Source organism: Phoenix dactylifera, chromosome 16 (genome assembly GCF_051530095.1).
Source record: "Phoenix dactylifera cultivar Ajwa chromosome 16, Ajwa_hap1_PhDact_Kaust_v1.1, whole genome shotgun sequence".
In the NCBI taxonomy this organism is placed as follows: Eukaryota; Viridiplantae; Streptophyta; class Magnoliopsida; order Arecales; family Arecaceae; genus Phoenix; species Phoenix dactylifera.
The window spans coordinates 15194761-15222710 of NC_143205.1; the positions used below are offsets into that span (position 1 = coordinate 15194761).

At 38.6% G+C, this 27950-nt stretch overlaps 1 protein-coding gene across 1 annotated transcript; it reads left to right on the forward strand.

Moving 5' to 3' along the window:
• Positions 1 to 3496: 3496 nt before the first annotated feature.
• On the forward strand, positions 3497 to 18661 carry LOC103706419 (general transcription and DNA repair factor IIH helicase/translocase subunit XPB1). Its single transcript, XM_008790513.6, has 20 exons — positions 3497 to 3703; positions 3816 to 3859; positions 3932 to 4001; positions 4095 to 4263; positions 4354 to 4576; positions 4676 to 4732; positions 5471 to 5614; positions 5710 to 5790; positions 9258 to 9345; positions 10237 to 10574; positions 10737 to 10812; positions 10918 to 11111; positions 12080 to 12243; positions 12327 to 12399; positions 13070 to 13183; positions 15721 to 15801; positions 15941 to 16000; positions 17786 to 17869; positions 17966 to 18108; positions 18267 to 18661. Exons 1-20 carry the CDS (start codon positions 3691 to 3693, stop codon positions 18358 to 18360), a joined length of 2310 nt encoding a protein of 769 aa, XP_008788735.4. The 5' UTR covers positions 3497 to 3690; the 3' UTR covers positions 18361 to 18661.
• The last annotated feature ends 9289 nt before the right edge of the window (positions 18662 to 27950 follow it).

Sequence of the window (27950 nt, forward strand, 5' to 3'; positions counted from 1 at the left end):
TAAAAGAAGTTTTTTTTTTTTTTGGCTAAAATTGATGTTTCATACATTATGGGTAGGGACATAGTCAAAAAATAATAAATCCAGAGTGCACCAGGTAACTCTCTCTCTTCCCCACCCAAAGAGTACCGCTGCAGTGGTTGGCTACATAGGAGGCCACCTAGTTCGCTGCCCCGTTGGCCTCTCTATACCATGCTTCACCTACAAGGCCATCCCACCACAAACCATAGCCCAGATGTCCCTAAGCAGCGAGTGGTAGTTGCATACCCCATTCACGTTCTGCTGAATCCAGCTAATGACTGTCGCCGAATCATCCTCAAGCAGTATGGCTCTAGCCTGCACCACCTGCCAAGCATAACTCGAGCCAGCCTAAGCCAAAACCTCCTCTGAGTTTAGTTGATATGAAAGAAACGAACCATTTGAATTTGCCTTAGCCCATTGGACCGGGGTCAAGTCCCATCAAACCAGAATGGACATGGTTGTTTGGGTGGCAATCCCCTCTATATTGGCATAATTAGCTCTCAATTAAGGCTCACCCGAACTATCATGCAAAGCATGGGATCCTATTTTCCCATGTTCACCAAAAAGGTGGAAGAGAAATGAGAACTGTGCTTCTCACCTCTCGTTCAAATTGCTACAAACCTCATAAAATCTGTGCATTCCACCAAAAAGCAAGAAAAGAAGGGTTGAATTGACTCATGATTATTGGAATTCAGGAAAACATTTTCAGGTTGGAGTTTTTATGGTTTATTCGCCAAAAATATTGCTCTGTAGGCTGCTTACTAATTCTTGGAGCTGCGTGAATGCACTACAAGATGTTACAGCCAGACCAAGTGTCATGAAGTTAGATGATCGGAATAAAGAAGGTAACAATAGCTAGATTGGCATCTCCATAATCTAACATTCGATCCCTAAATCGGTCCGACTCGAAACATAAAATTATGATGACATAATAAATATTTTAATTATTAGTTATTTATATAAAAATAGACTAAAATTATGAATATGTAGAAAAAATACAGCTATTGACTATTATAATAAATTATTCAGCTATTGACCATTATAATAAATTACTGAGTACCAAATTGCATTTTCCTCTAATCTGCTATAAATGATTAAGAATAAATAAATTATCAATTTGAGGTCTCATTCATGGTGTAGTAGGTAAATTAACAAAGCTTTAACATTTGACACTTGACAATTAACGTTTAAATGGTTGGGATCCCATGTAGACATTCATTGATTAGTTCTTGCCATGGAGAGCTATCCACCGAGGATAAGAGACCCATCCACTGATGACAGAGGATAATGATTGGTAAGTGAAAGAAGGGGCCATCTGTTACAAAGAACCATCCACCAAGGATGAGGCCAGCTTGACCATGACTTGATTCAATTTCATATTTGGATCATAATTTTGGACTTAGAACCAACTCATTTATTGATCAGGTTAAGTTCAACCCATCGAAAGGATTTTAAACCCAACAAGTCACTCGTATCAAGTTGGGATTAAGTTTGACCCAAACTCAATCTAAAATGTTTAAGTTGAGACCAGTCAAGTCAAACTTAAAATTCGAATCAATCTGTAGTTCTTTTATAAAAAAATATAAAAATTAATAATTAAACGTAAAAAATACTAAAATTTTTAATAAAATTAAAAAGAGAAAATTTAAACTTGAATTTTTATTCAAACCTTTTAATTTTATCTAAGTAGTCGACATCATCAAATCTACAAACTACATCTTTTAATACATGCCATGCAAACTTGAGGCCATTATAAATAAGAATCCACCAAAATAAACAATGAAATATAAATATTTAAATATAATTAGTGAAAATAGATGAGAGATATGACAATTAAGATGAAAAAGAGTAATTAATTTAAGTGAGAGTTTATTTGATAAATTAGAAAAGACATTTAGGGGCGCGTTTGGTTGGCAACGGGAATGGAGATTGAAATTTGAATTGGAATGAGAATTGGAATGGCTATATCCCCCAATGTGTTTGGTTCCTAACCATAATTGGAATCGAAATCGAGCTGGGATTTGAACACTAGGGAAGACTAGGAATTAAATTTTGGAGGACTAGGGCAATTCCTACTCCCTGCTGGAATTGAAATATGAATGGAACTCCCTCCAACCAAACGACAAGATTAGAAGTCATTCACTCTCATTCCCATTCCAAAGTCCAGCTCCTCCCAACCCAACGTGCCCTTTGAGTGAAAGGGAAGGAGGTTTATATGATTTGGATTATTGGATCAAGCAGAATTGGTTTTGATCGGATTTGGTCTAGTTGAAAGTTAAAAGGGCTGATCATGCCCTTAGATCCAATCCAACCCACAAATCTTAATCTTCAAATACAAATCTAGTCGGATCTAATAAGGTTCGGACCAGGTTGAGTTACGAGTCAACTTGACCCATTTGTAGCATTATTGAGGATAGGGGACTACTGCCTACCGACCTACCACCAGGGTCTATCAAGAGAGAGTAGAAGAAGTTAGGAGGTTTCAGTTGCTGCTAGCCTACTACATTCCGACTTGTTAACAAGCTCTAATCGTCATGCCAACAAGGTGAAGAAAGAATGAGTTCAGATCCTTTTCGGTGTGATTTTTACCCTATAAATTCTGTACCACGATAACCACCACATCATCTGTCTTAGAAATATGTCCGGATATACACGTGTGAAGAGATGAAGGAGAGCAATCTATTTCCAAGATGGACGATATGGTGGTACTTTGCATAGGAGAAGCGAAAAGAATCCAGCTACTGGCTTGCTGCTACTCTCTGGCTTGCCACCGAGCTCCGGCCATCAGGTCAGCGAAGTGTTGAGAGGTAGGGGAAGGCAGGGAGATTTTGCCCCATTGACTTAGCTACCATCAAATCGGTCTTGCCTGCCATCAATATTTGGCCATCTAGAGAAGGCGGCAAGAGAGGAAGGGGGACGGGGTCTTGGTGCCTCTCATCAGCCATTAACTGAGATCTTGTGAGAAATGGGAAGAGTAAGAGTGATCCAAAATTTCCATTCTAAGGTACAAGGTCATTTGTGCCGAATGCTGGACCCGTTGACAATTAAACCGGTTCAACGGATCGGTCCGGTCCGATTTTAAAGATATTTATCGGAACTCAGGTTTTAACTGCGCGGTGAGTATGGATGAGAGGGTGACCCGGCCATAATAGTCCGAGGGGTGGTGATGAGAGATGGAGTGGCATTCCAGGTTAAGCATGTATTTAGATAGGCTAACGGACTGAGAATTGGATGGCTCTGCTTACGTAGCCAGCTACTCCGGAGGCATCATGTGGGCCGAGAAGGAAAGGTTGCCGCATGCATTCTATGATTTTTATTTTCTGACTTTATTAGATGTATTCATACTCATAATGTAGGAATACCTATTTTATTAAAAAATAAAAAAATAATAATAACATCACTCTTAACATGCTTTAAACTTTCTAAACCTGGGTTTCATGTGAACCGATATTTATCCAGACATAATCTCAGCCGGCTTATAGCATGCCGCGAGCCAAACGAGCCCTTAGGGTCTGCGTAGCATCGCTCTCGAGGCGGTTTTTTCTTTTTTCCTTTTTTTCAGCTGCGAGGCGGTTCCGAAGTGCCGTTCTCTGTTTATTCGAGCGTCTAGCGTAGGCTTAAAGCTCTCTCGTCGTTCTCTCCACGTTCCCTCCTCTCCTCTCGATCGAAGCCATGGCTGGCGACGGTAATTTCTCTCTCTTCTTCCCCTCGAACTCCAATCGATCTCCCTTCTTCCCTTCCTCCCTGTCCTCCCCCCTTCCCTCTCTCTCTCTAATTTCTCTCCATTTTCGTTTCAGGAGAAAGGGGTCGGCCTAGCAAGAAGCTAAAGATCTCATCAAAGGTGAACCAATCGATCGAAACCAAGAAACGCACATCCTTTATGTTTCTCTCTCTAATTCGTTCCCTCTTTCAGTCTCCCCAGATCGTCGAAGACGATGACATTGGACATTATGCCGACGATTTCGATGAAGATAGCCGAGAAGGTATTTTATCCTTGAAGATTTTTTTGGAAACAAATTGCCTGCTATTTGGTTATTTTGGCTGGTTTTGACTGTTGGAATTTGGTATGGGAGTAGTGGAGAGGGATACCAAGAAGAGGGATTTTACCAAGCTGGAGCTGAAGCCGGATCATGCCAACCGCCCCCTCTGGGCCTGCGCCGATGGCCGCATCTTTCTCGAGACCTTCTCTGCTCTCTACAAACAAGCCTACGATTTCCTCATCGCGATCGCCGAGCCCGTTTGCAGGTCCCTTCCCCAATCCTATTGGCGATTTCTCTTTTTGGCATTTTCTTCAGTTTGATCGTTCTTTCGATTATATGAACTTCTTGGGAATAGGCCGGAATCGATGCATGAGTACAATTTAACGCCGCACTCTTTGTATGCTGCTGTCTCTGTTGGACTTGAGACGGAGACCATCATTAGTGTTCTTAATAAGTTATCAAAGACGAAGTTGCCCCGTGAGATGATTGATTTCATCCATGCTTCCACTGCCAATTATGGGAAAGTGAAGCTTGTGCTGAAGAAAAATCGGTATTTTGTGGAGTCACCTTTTCCGGAGGTAATGATTGTTCAAAATATGAAATTTTGGATTTCCAATGAGTTTTGTTAAAGGTTGCTTGTTAATTGGATTGCTGAGAATGTGATATTGTGAGTGCAGGTGCTGAAGACGTTGCTTAGAGATGAAGGTATAGCACGGGCGCGGATTACTCCTGAGGTATTCCCAATCTTTGAGTGGGACTTTCTCTGTAGTTTGTTGGAAACAATCTCAAAACTGGAATCCTGTTGCACCCAGACCTCCTTTTTTGAGATTTTGTCAATTTTCTTTCATTTCTAGTGGTCCTGGATAATTTTTATTTTACACAGTTGGGTGTGGATAGGCATTTGCAAAGCAAGATGTCAAATATGAGTTCACTGGATCCTCTCAAGTGCATAACATTCTCTAATACCACGCTTTTCAGAGTTGTTTGGTGCTTTCAAGGAGCTCCTTTAATTGCATGATTTTGTCACAACTTCTCATATATCCTGCTTAAACTAAATTTTTTTTATGCATGTATTTTTTTTTTTGGGATTTTAGAAATTTTTCATGTTAAATGCGGTCATATCAGATATCAAAACCTTCCAAGTCCAACCATTTAGTTCAGTAACACATGCTTTGATATATATGGTCAGATCGAATTTTAGTAATTTATGTATTGGAGATGTAAGGACATATACTATGAGTGATGAGTTTTACTTGGTTTTTTTTTTTTGTGTGTTTAAATGCATCTCTAAGTCTTTTTTTCAAATGAGCCCCTAATTGGAGATTTTAAACAAATGGAATTGTTATTTTTTTGTTGACCCAAACTCTGTAATTGCTGCAATGGTTTTTAGATGGTCATCTTTGCATGTTGCCATTTCCAGCATAATAAAAAGTTATTTTTTTTTTAAATTTATCTAATGGTTCTTTCTTCAGAATTCCCAAGGTGGTGAAGCTTTTACAATTAGCAGAACTGCGGGGGAGATAGAAGGGGGTCATGAAGAGTTGCTGAATGGAGCAGAATTCGCTGCTGCAGCTGAAGAAAAAGAAACTCATTCTTTTGAAATAGACCCAAGTCAGGTAATTTATTGTTTATACAGTAAGCTACTAGAAGCTACTACAAAGAATGTTATAAAATTGCCACTTGAAATAATACTTCTTTTTAAAAAATGCAGGTTGAGAACGTCAAGCAGCGCTGCTTACCAAATGCCTTGAATTTTCCAATGCTGGAGGAGTATGACTTTAGAAATGATACGGTCTGTTGTGTTTTCTCATCACCACTTGCTAAATATAATTTTAGAAGTTTCTTAGTATTCTAATAAGATCTCAGAAACCACACCTTATTGTCGGCTCCATGTTGTGGCTCCAGGCCTAGATTATCGGCTCTTCTTGTTGAATTTTACTTGATAATTTCTTAGTACTATATTCCAGGTTGTGGCTCTAGGCCTAGATTATCTGGCAAACAAAGCTAGAAGAGAAAAGAAGAAAGATAATGGAAGAATGGAATGTAGAAGGGGAAGTGGAAGAAAAAAGAGAAAAAAAGGAAGGTGATGAGGGAATGCACCGATCTTGAACGTATCCTCATTTCTACATATATTAGGGTGTGGAAATAGGGGTAATCAAGGTTGGTCACTTGTAGAGTTGTTACAAGATTTAAAACTTAGGCCTCAAGGGCATAGAATAGAATAACAATCTGAGGAGCCCTTTTACACCTTAAATTATGTATATTTGACAAATAGGTTTTCAACCTAGAGCATTTCTCTCTTCTGCTCACCTAGTACATATAGATTGAAGTTGATGACATAACTGACTTTGCAAGGTCAGCTAATTAATTCTTTGCCCTTACTTAAAAGAGAATGTACTTGCTTACCTTCCACCTTTTCTTGAATAAAAGGATGCTCAGTTTCAATATGGTTCAATAGCTAATTGACCATTAGTTTCTCGATATAGAATATGGCCCAGTTAACATAATGCATCAAAATTGGACCATTCACCATAAGCTTATCGCTTGCATCAGTGTCTTTACCCATAAACTCTCAACATTTTCTCTGAGCCATTACCTTGTATTCGACTTTGACATTGAGTGTGGTGAAACACCTAGGTCTTTTGCTCTTCAAGGTCACTTGGTTTTCTATATATGACAATAAGGTGCCAAGTTGTAATTGACTGTAAAGCATTTCATTTTCTATATGACCCCTTTCTCATGATTTTTCCTTTTTAATTTAACACAATTCAGGCTATAAAAGTTTAACAACATATTTTTACTCAACTTTCATCGATCCAATTAGGTCTTGGTTTGACAGCTGTACATTGAGGTTGAGAGTTTGAGTCAAAAAACTAAAATTAGAACTTTCATCAAAATGACATTTAAATTATTCAAGAAAGTATATAATATCATTTAATAGTATATCATAGTAATTGAAATCGTTGAATGTTCTATGTATTGTTTTCATGGTCTATAAACTTAGGACTAATGATCCTTTGAGTTTCTTCCTACTGAACATCTACATGTTTCTAACTATGCGATATTCACAACTCTAAGATTTAAACATTTCAACCATGAGGAATCCCGACAGAAAATATAATAATTTAAAAAAATCTATTAGAATTGGCTGGTCTCAGTAGATATCACTAAAATGTACCAAAATCATACCAAAAAGTCAATTTTGACCTAACCTATCGAAACTTGCATAGCTTGGGGATGGGTTGGATGAGTCCTGTCCATTTTGTCTTAGAATTGATTTTGGTCATAATATCAAACATAAAGCACTTCCTCCCAAGAATAAGTTCTCGGAGCCTCATGACCATCTAACCGAGCTCTAATAGAGATGATATTTAGCCTAGTGATAGCTGATAATAAAAGCTTGCCAACCATCCTTATATGTTCTTGTAGGTCGTCTACCATAGCTCCTTAATCCACTACGGGATCCAATTGGTCCTGTAGTGCATCTTTTCTATCCATAATTCTGCTTCCTTCCAAGCATTATGACTTTATGTCATAAGATAAAATATATACTATGTTTTGGAACCAAACTAGGACTTAGTTTAGCTCTTATTGCTTCTATATCTAAGAATAATTTCGGGTATCTTGGGTTATATTGTTTAATAAGTTATCCCATCAATTTCAATTCCTTTACTAGCACAAGGTTCGTAATGTCATTCATATAAATGACTGTCATGATTGCCCCTTGGGTACTAAGCTTTACACATATAATGACTTGTTTTCCTTTTGAAGCCATATGAATTCTTGGTTTACAAAATCCAAGTTTGTGAAACATTACAATTTGTGAAGTGCATTCCGCAATCTTTTGCTAATTATAATGAATGCCTTCATGGAATTCATTTGAAAAAATGACATTCCCGCAATCACCCTGACTGTTGTGATTACTTGTTTGAATTTAGTTTTTAATAGTGAAAAGAGTTCAAAGTAGTCAACTCCATAGGCCCTAGTATATTCCCTGATAGAATACAAGCTTTGAACCCATCGACGGTTCCATTCAAAAGATACTTGAAGCCTTTTATTCCTCAAGAATGCTGTTCGGAAAGATACTTAACTGCGTACATCCAGTGACACCTTCTGACTTGTTATTGATTGGTAGCTCAATTAGTTCTTTGATCTTATTTGGTTTGAGAGCACCCATCTCTTCCTCTTTTAAGTCACCTCTAGTGAGTTATTTAGAGCAGGGAATGTTGAACCATGCCAAACTGCCAATGGTTCGGGGTGTGCTGAACCAGCTCGGTCGAGAACCGTTATGGTTCAGGTTTTTAAAATGAGACAGCTTGGTTCTTTTTTAAACCCGCATCGTCTAGCTATTAAACTGTGCAAATCATGTGCCCCCCCCTCCCCCCCCGGCTTGGGATCCTAGAGAGCATGCTCGCCTCCCACTTGTGAACACCTCTCCTTCCCCCGGCCGCTTGCGAAGGTGTGATTGTCTGCCCCCCATCCACCACTTGCGTTTTGGTAGGTAGTCCTCCCTCTCTCTCTCTCTTTGGGTCGGGTTAGGTTGAGGGTTTTCGCGCCCTCCTTTTTCCTCCTTCCCTCACTTACTCTCTCCTTTTCTCCTTCTCCCCCTCTCTCCTCGCCCATCTTCACTTCGAAACGGGGGAGAAAGGATTTCAGCACTTTTTTTAATTTTGGAATTTTGAATTTAATTTGTGGGATGAAGCTGTCCCAATTTGCAAATGGAATAGGATGTGCTGCCGTCTCACCCAATCCGGACACTTGGGATAGAGAATGTCCTAAGACATGCTGATCGGAACGCTGGGACAATGGCGTGACGGTCCTATCCCAACACTTGAGATGGCATCCAATCTCGATGTCCTGCAAGATGTCCCATCAAGACTTGAGACCATCAATGTTATAAAGAGCACATTAAATAAAATCTTTGATATTTGCTGTTTCATATAGATTGTTGTCTTTCCTTGTTAATATTCTGACCATCAAAAGGGGTTATCTTGGAATTATAAAATATGCAAGCACCATGCCCCCCCCCCCCCCCTCCCCAGTCTCTTGTAGTACTAGCTTTGTGATTAGAAATAGATTTTGTTGTATCACTTAAGTAAGATCCCAGCTGGTGAACAATATCTGTTTATAGGATAAGGAAGTTTAAGCAGATTTAGAAGTAGTTTTGCATTGCATGTTAGATTGCTCACAAGTTAAACATTATTTGATGCATGAAGCTTTCACATTCCTTTTATTATTATGCTTTTTTTCTGGATTTAGGTGAATCCTGATTTGAATATGGAGTTGAAACCTCAAGCGCAACCAAGACCATATCAAGAGAAAAGTCTGAGTAAGATGTTTGGAAATGGTAAGTTTCTAGTGCACATGTGCAGCATATGTTATGTGCAGTATATGTTATGTGCAGATTACATGTCTGCTTGCACATTAAGCTTTCTTGCTATATAATAAAAATTTGATAGTGAAAAAATCTAAACAATATTTGCAGTTTTATATAAGATGTAAGGACAAACTTAAAAGTGATAATATGCCTACTAAAAAGGTGTTAAAAATAGTATTTGAGGACAGTACAAGTAGTGACAACATCTAAATGATACCACATATGTGAAAGAAAAAGATATCATCTCATCCCCTAAGTTAGTATTAGTCTCTCATTTACTTCGATCGAAGTCTTGATGATATCTCACTATTTCATGATCTGCCGTTGGCATCTACCAACATGAGAATCTTGAAAACGAACACACACACACACACACACACACACACACACACACACACACACAGACACAGAGACCAGTCTGGCCGCTATGGGGACCTGAAACATAATTGATAAATCTTCTCCTGGAAAAACTAAATCTAGTTTAGTACAACCTGGGAGGGGATAAACTCTGGCAGTGGAAATCTGATCTACAATTAAAGGGTAACTTCTGCTCCCAGTGTTGGGTTGCACGCTATATTTTCTCTCTAGATTATGATGTATGCATAAGCCTCAATTTAGTTTGATTGCCAGACATGCAAAATATCTCCAAAAAGATGGATGCTGTTTTGTTGCTAAAGCTGCTGAAAGATCTTTTCCCTATTAATTTGTCTACTGCAATCAAACCCCATGGCTCTCCTTGTAATCTTTAACTGCAATTAATGAGATCCGATCTTTTCATTATTTCAGTTGCTATCAGCTACAACCTTTAAATGATACCTATCAGTATAAGAGCTGCTTAGATTTTTTTTTTTTAAATTGCAGGGCGAGCAAGATCTGGCATCATTGTACTACCTTGTGGTGCTGGGAAGTCTCTAGTTGGTGTTTCTGCTGCTTGCAGGATAAAAAAAAGTTGCCTCTGCTTAGCTACCAATGCGGTTTCTGTCGATCAGTGGGCTTTCCAGTTCAAGCTTTGGTCCACTATAAGAGATGATCAGATCAGTCGCTTCACATCTGATAACAAGGAAAAGTTTCGTGGTATGGCTGGTGTAGTTGTGACCACTTATAACATGGTTGCTTTTGGTGGTAAACGATCTGAAGATTCTGAAAAAATTATTGAAGAAATACGGAATAGAGAATGGGGATTGCTTCTCATGGATGAGGTAATCTTTTGTTTGAAGACTATTAAATTACTCATAATCCTTTGGGATATTATTAGTTATGCATGAACAATCTCAGAGTAATTCTTCTAGTTGATCTTTTTGCCTCTCAATAACTGTAAGATATGTTTTCTTTTTGTTAATTTAATTTTATTGTGTCTACAGGTGCATGTTGTTCCTGCGCATATGTTTCGTAAGGTTATCAGCATCACGAAATCTCATTGCAAACTTGGGCTTACTGGTCAGTGTTTCTTCTGAATAAATTACATATCCTGGCTGTGCTGAGTACATATATATTGTTTTTCTTGTTGCTTTTGCCTGAACAGTGCTTTGGATGTTATGACAGCAACACTTGTGAGAGAGGATGAGCGGATAACAGATTTGAATTTCCTTATTGGACCAAAACTGTATGAAGCTAACTGGTTGGATTTGGTAAAAGGAGGGTTTATTGCTAATGTTCAGTGTGCTGAAGTATGGTGTCCCATGACTAAGGAGTTCTTTGCAGAGTATTTGAAAAAAGAAAATTCAAAGAAGAAACAGGTAGACCTTTATATTACAGACTATATATGTTATGAGGAAGCGTTGAATCCACTCTATTCATCCCTTATGATTAATTTCCTATAGGTTTATTTTAATTTCAAGTAGATCTGGACCTAGCTTATTAAAGTATTCAGGTGTCGCTTTATTTCATCAATATATTTGATGCTTCCATTTATTAGTACTTGATTCCCTCTATTAATATAGAATTCCATGTGCAACATATGCGCTAATCATATTTAAAGTGCTGCAAGTGAGGGGAAAATTATAGTTAATCTATGGGGGTAATGAGTATTGCAAATAGCTAAATTATGCATAGAATTTCCTTGTAGTGTAGCTTTGACATTTGAACTTTTCTCTCAAATGGACCTTTAGGTAAATCAGATTTTTTTTCCGACCCCTTATCTGTTACAAAACATGGCCATCAGGACCTTGGATAAGATGAAATACTGAATATTGAGATCCTTAACAGAAAAAACCAAAGAAACCATTTGATAAACACTAGGACGAATTTATGATCTCCCTTCAAATGGTATAAATGATTGGATCCAGCGTATGACGAATGGCATCCTCATTTATAGTTATGGAATTAATGTATTTGAGTTTCAAGATTTCCTCAGAAAAAGCCTAGAGTTCAATGAATTAGTTGACAAAAATTCAGGAATGAAATTATTTCAGAAACTTATGAACAGCTGCTAATACAATATAAATAAAGTTTTCCAATTTAAAAATTTGGCTTGATGATATTATAAAGATGAGGCTATGCATGAAAACACTGTATATTTCCTTCTATAAAACAATTTTTAGCCTCCTACATATTCTATGTGATAAATACAAATACCATGAGCATGCCTGTATACATCTTCAAACATTTAACATGTATTATGTTTTTGTCCTATGGTTATGATTTTGGCCATGCCATTATCTTTCCAGCATCATTCTCATGCTTCTTATTGTCCATCTGCTACCAGGCGCTTTATGTGATGAATCCAAATAAATTCAGGGCTTGTGAATTTCTAATTCGCTTTCATGAGCAGCAGCGTGGTGATAAGATAATTGTCTTTTCTGATAACCTTTTTGCGCTGACTGCATATGCAATGAAGCTCCGGAAACCTATGATATATGGTGCAACAAGGTTTTCTTTTTGCTGGAAATTAATTGTTCTTTATATGCATTTGCTTTTCTTGCTCTTCTTAATCTTTTTTTTTTCCAAGTCAGCCACCAAGAGAGGACAAGAATTCTTCATGCATTCAAGAACAGCCCAGATGTCAATACAATCTTTTTATCTAAGGTATGCTGTATTCTCACCACGATTTATCATCTTTAACTGATATACTATTGCTAATTTGGAGTTTAGCATACCTTGTTAAACTCAATTAACTATGTATTAACAAGTTAAAACCATGTTAGAATTATGGCTATCAATCAACATTGTTATGTGATAGCACAGCTGAGCACTATGTATTAGTGACATGGGCTATGATATTTGTTCAAGAAAACTCCATATCAAGGGACAACATCACATTAATGCAAATGCAAATTCCCTGCATGGAATGGCTCTTTAGTTTGAGGATTGAAAACGTACTAGAAGCTCTGAAGTCTGCTGTTCATTTGTGAAGGTTAACTTTGTGCAAACATCCTGTATGGGGTATTTTCTAATTATTCATCTCAAAAAGTGAGGTTGGTGATATGAGAATGAAGTGTTAGTAGACTAATCTTTCCCATGCTTTAATTGTTTAAACCCTCACATCTGTACATATAGTGAATGTTTTTAGGTCAGTGTTTGTGGCATTTACATCTCTCTGTTGCTGGTTAGAGTTAACCTTTCTTATGTTTAAGATTTTATAGGTTATTGAATTCTGTGACAAATTGCTGTTGAACGCGCCTTCAAATTTTTTTATAGATATGGTAATCTTTGATTTCAAGCCAGTAAAATCTTATCTTTCTTTTATTCTTCTCAGGTTGGTGATAATTCAATTGATATTCCTGAGGCCAATGTAATAATACAGATATCATCTCATGCGGGGTCACGGCGTCAAGAAGCTCAACGTTTGGGCCGTATTCTTAGGGCAAAGGTATACCTTAACTGCGACATACTAAGTTACTCATTTGAAATTAGTGAAGACTTATGATTAAGGGTGCCAATGTGCTGAGACATTTTTAGCTCATTCTAACTGGTTGACTTTATATTTTTGGGCTTGCGAGCTGACTTTAAATTAGCCTTCAAATTTTAATACAAAGTATACTGGCAGTATTTTTGGGTATTGGTACTGGTATGGGGCTTGGGATGCATCTATATTGACACATGGTGCTATTTGTTTGTGTCTAATCCAACAGTGTACGATGTGTATATTGTACCCTACCTTTAAGGTACTGGTGCAGGATCTGTATTGAGACATAACATTGTTAGAGGTTTACTTAGCAAAAAGGTCTAACTGGGTATGGCTTAGGACCATTAGCAGTCTATCTGCATGTCACATGCGTATTGCTTTAAAACTGAATATTGTAGTAAACTGGTGACTTAAGATAATTTTACAGTGATTTTTCTCTGTGCCTAGGACTGTTGTGTTCAAATTTTCTGGATGACAGGCATGTTGGCTTTGATTTATTGAAATATGAAGTTTATGGAATCAAGGCATAAGTAGGTTCTGTATTATTAGTCAGACTAAATTTGAGCTCGGCAAAATGTAAAAGAGTTGGACTAGAGTTTGCCTAGGAAACCAAAGCCCAAAAGAGCGGGGCACAAGTTGCGTTCCTCTACTAGGATTAGTAACCTTCCTTGAGTGGTAAAAAACTTGCTTCTTTGTATTATTCATATGCTTATCTATATTTTGTACCCAATCCCACTCTTTTGACATAAGAAACACTTTATACACATACAGAAACTTTGCAGTAATACCTATATGCACACTTGCTTTATTGTAGTTGCGTGTTCAAAGAGATCTCCAGAATCATATGAGTGATCATTTTAGGTAGCTTGTGATTTAGGAGGATCATTTGACCCACTGTGGACAAAAATGACCTCTTCAGGTAGTTCTGGATAAGCTTTGGGCGCAAGTCTACTACATCCAAGACTTAATCAAGTATCAAAAATTCAAGAAGCCATAACTTCTAATAGGGAAGAATTTGGTGATACAGTTGAAGGCGAAGTTGATGTAGGAGTCAAGATTTAACTTCTACCTAAATTTAAGAATTTTTAAAATGTTCTATTATTTTTGATAATTTACATCCTTTTCAATGAAGAGAGAAATCCAATCGAATTTGTGCTGGATTTCACTAGCATAAAAAGGGAGACAAGGTCTGCGGAATTGTCTCGAACCGTCCGGTTTGGGACGTCCTGGGCTGTACTTGCGGCGGACCGGGATAGTTCCATCATTGATATTGAGACGGCTCGCCAGAGGGAAAGGAGAAGAGGAAAAGAGAGAGAGAGAGTGGGGAAGGGAGGGAGAGGAAGCAAGAGAGGCCAGCCGGGGAGCCTTCGCGCAAAGGAGGCAGAGTCCGGAGAGATGTGGAGGCGGAGCTTTGCCTTCGAGCCTTGTTTCGTTAGAAACAGGGGCCCGGATGGGGCTTCTTTTATTTTTGCTTTTCTTAAGTTGAAGTCGGCAAACCCAGTATTGACTTCACTTAATTTTTTTAAAGGATTTGCGGATTTCAACTTAAAAAAAGAAAAAAATAAAAGACGCCCCCTCCGGACCCCTGTTTTGAACGAAATAGAGCCCGAAGGCGGAGCCCCGTCTCCCCGGCCTTCGCCTGCTCCGCACGGAGGCTCCCCGGCTTTCACCGACCGGACCCGGTTGACCTTTCTCTTCCCTTCTCTCCCTCTTCCTCCCTCCCCCGCTCTCTCTCTCTTCCTCTCTCGTTCTCCCTCTCCCTTGCCGTAGAAGTTGTGTCGGTACGGGCCCGGCATGGCACGACACGAGCTTATACCGACTCGTCCTGCTGAGCAACCGGTATGGTGTCCGGTACTGATTTTGCCGTCCTTGAAGTAAGATGTTTTCATTCTTTTCTAATTAAAAGAAGAATCTGACTCAAATAAAGGAATTAAATTTCTATAAAATTGTAAAAAACTTGCATCTTCTCCTCTTTTAGCTAGAAGGGGAATCCAACTCAAATAAGGACTTTATAGTATAAGTAGAGAACAAATGTCATGGTTTTAGAGATCAATAACAGAAGGAATGAAAACAAAGAGCATAGATTCTACTTTCCATCTACCGAGCCCTAACAACATGAGTGAAAAAATGATCATGGAGTCTACTTTCCACCCTTGATATATACGACAATTTGTGAATCATGAGAACTTAATGAAAGTAAAATCCTTATAGCCCTGCTTTCTAAAATTCTTATGTTTTTTTTTTTTTTGAGAGAGAGATACGATTTGAGTAGGTTGAAAGAATTCTTTCTTCTCTCTGATTGGATCAGCTTGACATGAGTTTGATTGTTTTTAATTCTGAATTAAATTTTATCTTATATGGAATTTGGACATACATTCACACATATACATGCATGTTTATGCGCTTGCACACACCCATGCATGTGTACATACAGGAGCATGCATATGATTGTAAAATTTCTTGTCTATTTGTTAGTTATTAGGCATTTGCTGGATTTTCAGGGTCGACTTCAAGATAGGATGGCAGGTGGAAAAGAAGAGTACAATGCTTTTTTCTATTCCCTTGTATCCACAGATACGCAGGTGGGACTCTATTTTCTTCCAACTTTCAGCTGGTACTTGAACTTTCCGTATTTAATATCGTGGAGAGAAATTCCTATCTGTATGTTTTTTATATTTCTGTTATGGCATAAAAATAACTTCCTTTTGATATTGGGTACAGGAGATGTATTACTCTACTAAGAGACAGCAGTTTTTGATTGACCAAGGATATAGCTTTAAGGTATAGCCCTTTTCCCCAAAAACTTTTCCCTGAGGCGTAAAAATGAACAAATATGGTCCTTTCTTCCGGCTTACTGCTTATAGAGATCGGAGAATGCTATGGTTATGAAAGTTGGTAGTGTAGTTTATTTCTTATTTTGGGATATTGCTTGTTTAGTGCATAAATAGTCGTGTACTGGCGGAACACTAACAGGGGAGGAGGGATTTTTAACTGTGACTATATTTCTTCACTAGTTTGTGGTCCAATAAGATGGTACATGTTATATAAGGACTGCTTATGCACTATTTGAGGCCAACTTCTTTATGTAGAGGACTTGATCTTTATACCTCTCGATGTACGATTTAATGTCCCCATTTAGAAAAATTAAGTTCTTTCATGAATTGCTTATTTTTATTTGTCCTGGAATTGTGGAAAGTTTCCTCTATGATTTTTTTTAATTCTTTTTTTTATTTAATATGAATTATATCTTTACCTTGTCATGTGTATTTTTGTTTGGCATAGCCTTAACCTTGACCAACAAACCTTTTCCCAATACAGATATCAAAATATGATATACAGAATTTTGTGAACTTTTTACCACCGGCTTTTCAGCATGGCATTAATCCTGTAAATTGATGTGGGAAAACCTGAACCTGCTGACTCCGGTAAAGAAAGAGGTTGCCATGAAATTTAATGCGTGAATTGTGAGCTTAGCCTTAGGAAGAGTGGTAGATATAAAGAAGGATGAAGGCACAGTTGCCATATTCACATGCCAATTATGTATATAATCTACTAATAAAAAGATCTTATGATGAAAAATTTCAATCTGTTTTGTTAATTTACGTATTTTCCTCAGCCCAATTTCAACTGGGCTTCCTCCTGTCCTAATTCTCAAAAAAAAAGGGAAAAAAGAGAAAAAGTTCTTTTTTCTGATTCTTTTGAAGGAAGCTTATGATTTTAGTCTTGCTGATCACATTTTATTCCTTAAGCAGTCCACTTCCAGTGTCAGTCTCTAGTTTCCATCGTGAAATTTTTTGCTTCAATTGTTTGCCAGTTCAGGGGCCTCTGTCTGCAACTGTGCTCAAATCATGCCTCAGATCAAAATGTCTTCTTTGGATATTATTTTGAGGAAATCGTGCCTATTCTGACTAATTTATGTTTCTGACTGTAGGACTGATTTTCGGAGCCTTGAGAATCAAGGATGACTCCTCCATATACAGTTTGGCTTACATAATTTTGGTTGATTCATACCTTCTATTTTATTGGTGTTCAGCAAAATCTCTATCACATGCACTTGTAAAGGATGCATGGTTCCATGGACAGAACTAGAATCTAGCCATGTCTTTGCTCTCATTGACTTTGGTGCCTTGTCTGCAACCACTGTTACCTCGCAATGGAAGAAGATTGTAGCCTATAGTCTCGCTGTTTGTGTACTGATACATATATGTGCTCTCATACATAGTGCTCGAACTATGATTGATGTTGTGACTGGTACATGCCATATTTTGCCATAATTCTCTGTTCACTAGACCTCTTCTGCCCAGGCTCATAATTCTGAGGTCACAGTTCCTGATTGCTTTTATTCGTTAAATTAATACTGTATATCGATACCCTAGGTTTCTGTGTTTGACCTGGAATTTATACTAAAGGACAGTTCTGGGGCAAAATGACATTATATTTCTTTTCATGTCTGTTAATACTCATCGACATGTTTGGACATGGCTTTTTTTGTCCGTATTTGGCTTCACTTCATAAATACGTTTCAGGTGTATGAGAACTTGGATTCATTTGTTATGTTAATTTCAGATTATCACCAGTTTGCCACCGCCTGATTCTGGAGCTGATCTTAGCTATCACAGCCTTGATGAGCAACTTGACCTGCTAAGCAAAGTTCGTTATCCTCACCACTGTTACCAATTGGGTAATCATGCGAGGTTGTTTTTACCACCTTCAGAAGTCTCAATGGTGATCTTTGTTATACTGCAGCTGCTGAGTGCAGGGGATGATGCAGTGGGTCTTGAGCAGCTGGAAGAAGATCAAGATGGCATGGCCCTCCAGAAACACCGACGCTATGCAACATCAATGAGCACTCTCTCAGGAGCAAGTGGGATGGTGTACATGGAGTACACGTATGGCTTTTCTTTAAGCCTTTTTCTTCAAGCAATTCTTTGTGTTTCCTTTTAATCACGTATCATTTCTATTGTTTCTTATCCTTGGTTTTTTTCCCTCTTATGTCCTAATTCCTAGTTTTTTTTTTCGTGATTTTGACTGAGCTTCTTGTTGGCAGCACGGGGAAGCACAAGCAAGGCGGTCAGGTCAAAAGCAAACCAAAGGATCCCTCAAAGAGACATCATTTGTTTAAAAAGCGATTCCAAAGTTAAGTTGCTCTATGGAAAGGCAAGCAACGTTGTTGATGAAGAATCACCAACAGATATCCGAGAGGATATATATTGATCAAGAAATGATGATTCATCACAGCATTTTAATTCAGCAAAGGCTTGCCTGAATGGCTGAATATGATACACACGGCTATATTCATAAGCAATTGTAATTATAATATATTAGGGGCATCATAGTTTTTCTAGACCACCAGTCTTGCTTTCTGCATCCATTCATGTTGCAGAAAGCTTGTCTGTGTACTATTTGATCCTCAAAGAAGTGCTCGATCATTTTTACCTTTTACATTTCACCTTTGATGGATGAAAGGAGTATGGAGCCCTCTTAGAACGAGATAGGTGGGAGAGGATCCTTCGCCTATTAAGGGGCAGCAGAGAGTTAAGACGTTTGTTATAAAATTTAACAAGTCTTAAGTGGATCTTTAAGGTAATGTTGATTACACTGGTCTTAGTTCTAATCAATTACGTTTTCAATCCCTTGTTTAGCATAATTAAGTGGACACAGCTCCCTGGTGTCAACCATTAGTTAGGTGTGAACCAAGCAATGAATAGACTGGTCTAAGTCCGGTGGAAAGTTGATTCATTGACTGGGCTCGCATGTTATGTTCGTTGTATAGCCCTTCGTGAGAAGGGATGAAATAGCAATTCTCGGTCACCTTTAATTAAGAACCATAAATGGAGGGATAAATAAGGTTACAAATAGATTGGGTTGACCCATGCCTGGCCTGATTTGATCCATTTTGGAGGGTTTGTGGGGCTAGGTTGGATTTTAAAATTAGGCCCGTTTTATTTTTTAAGTCGGGTTTTGGCTTACTGAATTTAAACCTATTTCGGTCTGATCTATTTAAGATTTGGCCCCAATACGATCCGAATAATTTGTTGGGTCAAAAATTGATCTGATCTTTTATTAGGTTGGATTTAGGTCTAAAATTAGGATCCGAACAAAAAATCAGGTTGGGTTGGGTCACTCATCCGGCTCAGTTACACTTTTAGGAATAAAGGGATAAAATATAGAAGGAAAATTATAGAAAAGAAAAATATAGAAATAGAAATTTGGAAGAAGAAAAAATTATTATCTATTTCTTTTGTTTTAAATAATTTTGGTAGTTTTTCCATGAAGATGAAAGTTCATCAAAACTCGAAAAGTCTCGAAAAAAGGTTCACCGGCATCAATATATTCACTAGCAATATTTTTCAAAGTATTTATTTACTCAGCATTAGGTTTTGAATCTTTCATTTTAAAATTAATGTAAGAAATATTGCCGATCATTATCTTTGTTGGAGTGCATTCCGCAGCTCTAAAGCCGTACTCTATTTGTAAAAAATATTGAACCGATCATTAGTCATAGCATTGATAGAAGTGTATCGTGGTATATGTAGTCATCTTTTAGCCACTTTCTTTGTCATTCTATGTACTTTTCACTGCTTCCTTCCCCTCGTGTATACTAGTAATGATGAGTTGAAAATAAATCTTCGTCGCCTATCTCTCATAGCTAAAGTCTTTTCAAGCCTCTTATTTCCGTAGTTTGAATTTTGGTGGTCATAGAATCCATTTGGAATTATCACTATTTTTAAATTGTTATGCTTTCAAAAAAATAGAAAATGGTGCGGCAAACATATAGAAAGATAAAGAAAGAGTTCAATTAGATAAGATACTTCTAGAATGCTTTCTTAATGATAGTGATTTCTTTTTTTCTTCTTTTCGGTACAACAAGACTCTTGGAAATCCTATCCTTGGAATACAATATGCAACTCGAAGGTGATGTAAGATTGTACTTCTTAATCACCTTTAATCAAGAATCGTACCTAGAAAGATAAAGTGTAGGAGGACAATTATAGAGAAGAAGAACTACAAAAATAGAAAGTCAGAAGAAGAAAGAAAGTTATTCTCTATTAATCACGATTCCGATAGATTTATAATTTATAAATGTTCTAAAGTCGCATACGTACTTTTTCAGAGATGATACAATTTTGCTTAATTTTTTCTAATGTTGTAAAATGTTTCCAAAAGCTAGTAGCTACCTAAAAGTTTCAAATAATAGACATCCTATTAGAAGTGACCAACTAAGAATGTTTTATCTTTTTAAAATTATTATTATTAGTAAATATTATACAATGTTGTCCACCGTGAAGGGTATAACAATCCAGGAGCTCACCTAAAATGGCTAGCTGGAAGTTACTATTTGGATTCCTTGATCCTGTATAAATACCCAAGATCTACCCAGCGAATAACCGATGTGGGACTAAATACATGCCCGCACGGGTCCTCACATACTCCCCTCGTTCAAGCCCTGACGTCTTCGTCAGGCTAAGGGTTCAAATCCATTCAAATCTAATTACAAACACCACGATCTGCTCATTGTTAGCTCCAATGGATCCGTACTGCAGTATCCCCTAGTCCACATAGATTATGGGCCGGATCCGCTCTGATACCATTTATAACAACTCAGGACCTCATCCAAAATGGTTAGCCGGAAGTTATTGTTTGGATTTCTTGATCCTGTATAAGTACCCAAGATCTACCCAGCGAATAATCGATATGGAACTAAACACACGCCCGCACGGGTCTTTACAGAGGGCCCGAAAGGACTGCTATTTTTATTAAAAAAAAAAATTCACACTTCCCTTGTTCCTCCACCGTTCGCGGGCCCACTCTAGCACCATCAATTGTTCAATACAATTGATGATGATTGATGAGCAATGGAGAGCTTGTATTTCCTCTTCGTCTTCTTTTTTTCCTATTTTTCTCTTTTTTCTCACAATTGTTTTTTTAAAAAAAATCGTTAATGCCGTCCAGTCTTGTTGATTGTCATATGTTCTTCACGATAAGAAAGAAGCGACTGCCATTTTTCATTTTGCTTCTACTTTTTTTTGTTTCTATTTTTCTATTTTTTTTTCTCCTCGCCTTTTCTGTCTTTTTTTTTTTTTTTTTTTTTTTTTTTTTTTTTTTTTTTTGTCGATCCAAGAAAGGAGACCAGGTTAAAAACAAGACTGCATCCACAACAGACATCAGAATTGAACAGAACTCCCAAGGCATCAGCTGAAAGTATGCATCCCAAATCCAGCAGTAGCTGATCAGCAGCAGAGATAGAGAAGTCGCCTTGCAATGCTTTGGCTGCCGCCTGCCTACCTTCTAGCAGCACCTGTCACCTTAAACATCCATCTCGACCTCTTCCATTGGCCATTGCAGCACACCCTTCAGCAAGGGCATAGACCTCTTTTTCTTTTTTTCTTTTTTTCTTTTTTTTTTTTAAGTGAATCGGCATCTCACTACACACGACCGTAAGAAGGCCCAGAGCAATCACAAGACAAAATACGATCTAATGGCTGCGGCACACGATCGGAAATACTCCATAATACAAATCTGTGGTGGTGGGTTGCATAGGAGGCGAGCACTGTTCGTCTTTCGAAACACATGCGAGACTTGGAATAAATCTAACTCCTCCATCATGGGCCAGATGTTCTGGAGTAGTGGGTGCAGATCCGGCCTAGCCTGCCGGCACCGGATCCAGCCGACTACAATGGTCGAGTCACTCTTTAGAAATATCCGCCGAGCACCCAAGTGCACTGTAGCAAAGGCCTGTATGCAGGCATAGAATTATCATGAATCTAGTGAATATTGGTTGCAGAATCCTAGAATTATCATGAATCCGCGAATATTGGTTTCAGAATCCCCCTCCAACCATGCTTAATGTGTTGCCCAACACATTCACTGTTGTCTCCATACCGAGCCATGCATGCACCCACAAGTTCAGGTAGGGTAACTGAGGAATGAAGCAGGCGCTCACTCATGGCAGCAAATTGGCAGCCGTAATATATGGTTCCTTGTATTGAGACCTGCACCTGCCAAATTATATCTAACGTACGGAACCATCAAACTTAACTTTCAATACTCCAAGATCTGGTCCGAAAATTTATTAGGTGCTATAAAGCCAGCCACCTACACATTGGAAACGTTCACCTCTACATTAATATAAGGAGGGTACACACTAAGGACAGTTTGGTTTGCACGAAAATAAGGAGGAAAGTGACCTCAATGGGGAAAATAAAAAAAAAATATTTATTTAAAAATTTCAAAGGAAGGAGATAGGAAAATAATATTTCTATAGGATGACCAGAATAAAGTTTTTATGTTTCATGCGAATGAAAAATCTATTAAGGACATGTAAAAGCTATTTTCCCACTTATTGAGAATTGAGGCCTTCTTTTTTTTTTCAAAAATATTCTTAGGATAAAGCCTTCCTCTTTATTAAGAGTATAATAGTTATTTCATACAACTTTTATATGAAAGTAGATGCTCAACCAAACATAAGCCACTTTGGAATGTACTACTTTTTTATGATCAATCAAATATATCAAACTATTTTTTCGGGTATCATATTCCTAAGAATTATCTTTCTAGATAAAATATTTTAATGAGAAAAAACTTTTTTTACGAACCAAATGAGTCTCGAGAAAAATAACAGAGAGCCAACGGACATGCAGCATATTAATGGCAGATCCATTTCTCACTAGCCATATGAAGCTATATTGGATTATTTGTGTAGGTAGACAAATTCTCCATATGATAGCAAGGCCAGCCCGACCCTTAGCCGACCTAGGCAGTCGCCTAAGGCCCCGACCCAAAGGAAGGCCCATCGCAGAGAAAAAAGAGCTACAGTAAAATTTTAAATTTTTTTCGCTGCTACAGTGCTATGGCTATCATTGAAAGAGCCCTCGCACCAGGGGCTACTTCCTATCACACTGGGGCACTAGAGGCCGAAAAGACGTGGGAAACAGTCTGAAAAGTAGAGTTCTCTTGGCCTCTCCTAAGCCCCCCACCTCTCTCTTCCTTTCGAGGGAAGAAGAGAGCTCAGGAACCAATGAAACCCTAACTTTAATCCTCTCCATCAAACCCTAGTCTCCTCATAACCCCTTTGATTCCCCTTTTTCGATCTCGATCTAGTGATTTCTTCCGCAGAAAGGGCTTCTTCTCTGTGATCTCGAGCCTCCCCTTGATCCCTCCGCACTCTCCTCCAGACCCCGTGCATCCGATCTTGCTCCTTTTCTCCAAGATCGCAACCATGGTGATTCGCCTCACCATCTCCTATTCCAGCTACATGGCCCAGTCCCTTACTGCCTCTACCACCCTCTGCTGCGGCCACCACCGCCTATTCTGCGACGTCGGTGGTCACAGCCCCCTCAACCTCTTCGCCGGCCACCGCCACTCCGACAATGATTATCCCCCCGCCTTGGGCGCCGATCTCAATCAATCTAGGGCTTCCGATTGGTCCAAGCCCCCGGCTTCCTAAAGGACTCCTCCTTGTCATCCTTCTCAAAGGACTCCTCAGTGAATGGTTGCTGCGTGCCAAATCTAACTGTTGGGTTGCTCTCTGTTAAGGTTTCCAACTCTGGCTTGTTGAAGTCTGCAGCACGGGCCAAGGCGGTTCTACCTTCGGGCTCGTTCGGACTGAAATCGGACGGATTCGCAAACCTCTGCAACAAATGCAGGTATAAATTTTTCTCTTTTTCTCTTCTCTCTTTTTTGAATTTTAATCTGTGAACTATTTGTTTTGTTTGATCTTTTTTAGTCCTAAGAATCTTGAAGTGTCTAGCTTTTCCTTTAAGCAGTATTTGGAGATGGTTTTTGTTTCTTTGTTGGAGTTGATGGAAAGTTTGGATTTGGGGGGTGGGGATTTGGGTTTCAGGTTTTGTTGTTTTGAGGTACAAGATCTTATGGCTTGCACTTGTTCTCTTATAGTATTTGTTGGCCGTAAGATTATGTGAAGATACTGATAATGTTATTGATTTCTTGATGTACTGGATTGTCTGAATTTATGATTTTTGTAGCATGTAGCTGCGCATGCTTTGTTGTATTATGAATTTCTAATCTGTTTTACTCTAGTTACTCTTTTTTCAATATGTTTAGGGCTGTTATGTAGGCTTATATGATTAATTTTTACCTCCTCGAATTTTTGAAATGCACAAGCATTTTTTGAAATTATCGCCACATATTCTGCAAGGTTCTCTTTCATTGGTTATTTTTTGAGTGGAGCATTCTGTCCTTGCTTAGATGGGCTTATTGTTCCGAACTCTCTCTCTCTCTCTCTCTCTCTCTCTCTCTCTATATATATATATATATATATATATATATATATATATATATATATATATATATATATATATATATATATATACAGCATTTATTTTATGCCAATAATACTAATGCTCTTCCTATTTAAGCAGGTCAATTAATACTTTATTAAATTTACTTTATGACATATAACATCCTTATGTTGTATTTATTTTATGCCAATAATACTAATGCTCTTCCTATTTAAGCAGGTCAATTAATACTTTATTAAATTTACTTTATGACATATAACATCCTTATGTTGTTGTCATGTCCGTCCTTGGTTCTAGTGTGGCATATGAGCAGTTAATTTTCTGTGACATATTTCACCAGAAGCAATCAGGATGGAGGGAGTGTTTTTTCTGTGGCAAAGTAAGTGGATTTTTTGAAGACATTTGATAATTTGAATTTCCATCTGTTCTTGCAATGAACGTTTTTAAATGGTGTCTCATATTCAATGTGCTATTTGCAGCGCCTTCATCGTGGATGCATCGCTTCAAAGTTCTCATTTGATTTGCTTGACAATGACGGAGTTCAGTGTATTAGCTGCCTGAAGAATTCAGAAATTTCCTCCGTAGGATTTTATACAATATATGTAGCTTCATCTATATGCTTATATAATATATGCATGCATACATCCATATTCACTTAAGGACTCAAAAAGTTTGATTAGTAATTTTGCATATAAAAAAACTACACAAATTATTTTTAAATAAATTTCTAAAATATTTTGTATTCATTAAATTTTTTTATTATTAAAAAAAAGATCTTTCTTAATGAATTCATCTTAGGCCTCCAAATGCATTGGACCGCTCCTGTATGATAGGACGTGCATCCAACTGCTTTAAATTTATACTTGGCACTCACCAGTTTAGCCCACAAAGCGTCATCTAGGTGGTAAGTTTGCACACGAAGGTCTGCTGCCTACTTTGTAATAGTTGAATTTTTTTTTGTTTTTTTTCAGGCAAACATGCAGTGTCCAAAGATATGAGATGCTGCAGCCCCTTTCAGTCTTTGTTAATGAGAAGCAAAGAAAGAAGAAGGGGATGCTTCCCCTTCCCTCTCGGTCGACGATGGCTCTGGATCGTCTAATAAATACACCGATCAGTGTAGAGGCAGTGATTTCAGAAGGTGATGGCAGAAGACGGTGACGTGGGAGCATCAAACGCCTATCCTTTCGTGCTCTCGACTTCGCAATATTATACCGCTGCTCTTCCTCTTTATGTGCCGGGCTATTTTTTTAAAAAAAATAATTTTTAAAAATATAATGCATGAGAAAATAATTTTGATCTATTTATTTGATGAGGGAAAAATGACGTATTTCAAAATGACTTATGTTTGGTTGAATATTTACTTTCTTAGTAAAGTTGTATGAAATATTTATTATACTTATAATAAAAAAAAATTTATTCATAAATTTTGATGGCTTATTGGTATTTTCGAAAAAAAAGACCTCAATTTTTAATCTAAAGAAAAGTTGCTTTTTTATGTGCTTCATGTACTTTTCTTTTCTATAAAATATGAGAATCTTATTTTTATGGGACAGGAGCTCGAAAGATGAAGTATGCTTGCTCATTCATCTCGTTATAGACAGGATTTTACTGTTGAATTTTTTTTTTTTTGGGAATACTTTTCCTTACTGAAAAAGGATTGTCTAGGATTCTAATGGACCAACATAATAAGTGTGACTGATGTGACAATATTTGACCGAGCAGTAGGAGCTAGATCAATCAGTGAGGCTTTGGGCTTTGAAAAAAAAGAAAAAAAAACTTTTGAGCACAAGGTTCGCCAGACTTGCTTCTCGCTGTGCTAAATCAAAGAAAAGAAAAGGGAACAAAAGGTGCATTTTTATGGTAGAAACTCCCAATTCTATAGCAAATATAATATTTTTGATTATTTCTTCATATGTATCCGCAATATCATTAAAGTAATACCCTTTGATTTCACCTATTTGGGCATGCGCTTGATAAATTGCTTCGACACAAAATAAGAAATAGTCGCTCTAATGCATAAGTGGTTGTGAATTCACGTTTGCATCACCTTTGATAAATTAAATTCACCACGTAGACATTTATAAATCGCTCTACCACTACTTTTCGATTTTATTTTTTTTTTGGAAAACTCCAATCAAATAACTAACATTTTTTTATTTTTTTTTATTTTTTTTGCTGAAAACGGGTATTTCATACAATACGTGTACGAATACATCCAAGAAAATCAAAATAAAGCAACTCGCGGAGCGCATGTGGCAGCTCCTCCTCCCCCGACCAAAGGGTATACCCTGAGTGATGAGCCGCATGGGCCGCCACCCAGTCGGCTGTCCCATTAGCTTCTCTAAATACATGTTGAGCTTGGAAGGTTCTCTCATCTCCCGTCATGCTCCCTATGTCGCGGATCAAAGGGTGGTCTGTACCATCACCCGTCGCCCCCCTCCGAATCCATCCGATGACCGTGGTGGAGTCGCCCTCCAAAATGATCGACCTGGCTCGCAGGATCATCCTCGCATGGCGCACGCCCGCCCAGGCTGCTCGAAGCTCTGCCTCCGGAACCGACGTGTCGAACAGCTGGCAGCCACCTGCTGCAACTACCCTGGAGTGCGGGCCTCGTATAACAAAGCCCGCACCACCCCGCGCACCGCCGTCCAACACCGACCCGTCAAAATTGACCTTGAGGAAACTCGGGGGTGGGGGCTCCCAGGTGAAAAACACCATTTGGTGGGCTGCCGAAGCAGAGGGGGGGCCCCAGGTGTCCCGAGCTGTCAAAGGTCTATCTGAAGAGGTGGTGGGTACAAACTCAAAGGCCTGAACACGAGCAAACTCCGCAGCAAACCTCGGTGACACCCTGCAATCGCCGAGAGTACGAGCATTTCTTGCCAGCCAAATCTGGTGCGCTATGCAAGTCGCTCTAATAGCCTCCTGACACGTCCCGGAACTGGGGAGCCCCTGTCGTATCATGTGAAGGAACTGTGGCCTGTCACTCCGGTTCTCCTGCGGGATCCCGGCTCACTGCCATGTCAATCTCGCCCATACACACTGAAAGAGCACATGGTCTACCGACTCCACAGCCCCACACGCTCCACACTCTGCAGGGATCCCCCAACCACGCCTGCTCAGCGCAGCTCTCGTCGGAAGGAGATCCTAGAACACCTTCCATAAGAAGAGGGCTACCCGCGGGTGGAGACCGTGCCTCCAGATCCATGTGCAATCCGGCCCCCTCTCCCGCTCTGACTGGATGACACGGGAGAGGTCTCCTAGCCTGACACTGGCCTGGCTCGATGTGCCCCATACCCTGACATCCAGTCGATCATATTTCTCTCTCTCTCTCTCTCTTCCTTCAGCGAACCACCTAGTCCGCTATCTATGACTGTGACCGTTGACTTCTCAAAGTTGGCAAGCGAAAGGTGCGACCCTTGGGAATCATTTGGCCCTTGCGAGCGGGAGAAAAAGTGACATTTTATATTTGA

What these genes read in the sequence shown, in the direction of transcription:
- LOC103706419 (XM_008790513.6), top strand. An exon ending in GAGTAAGATGTTTGGAAATG is followed by an intron (nt 9,346 to 10,236) that starts GTAAGTTTCTAG and finishes TTTAAATTGCAG; the next exon opens with GGCGAGCAAGATCTGGCATC. An exon ending in AAAATTCAAAGAAGAAACAG is followed by an intron (nt 11,112 to 12,079) that starts GTAGACCTTTAT and finishes ATCTGCTACCAG; the next exon opens with GCGCTTTATGTGATGAATCC.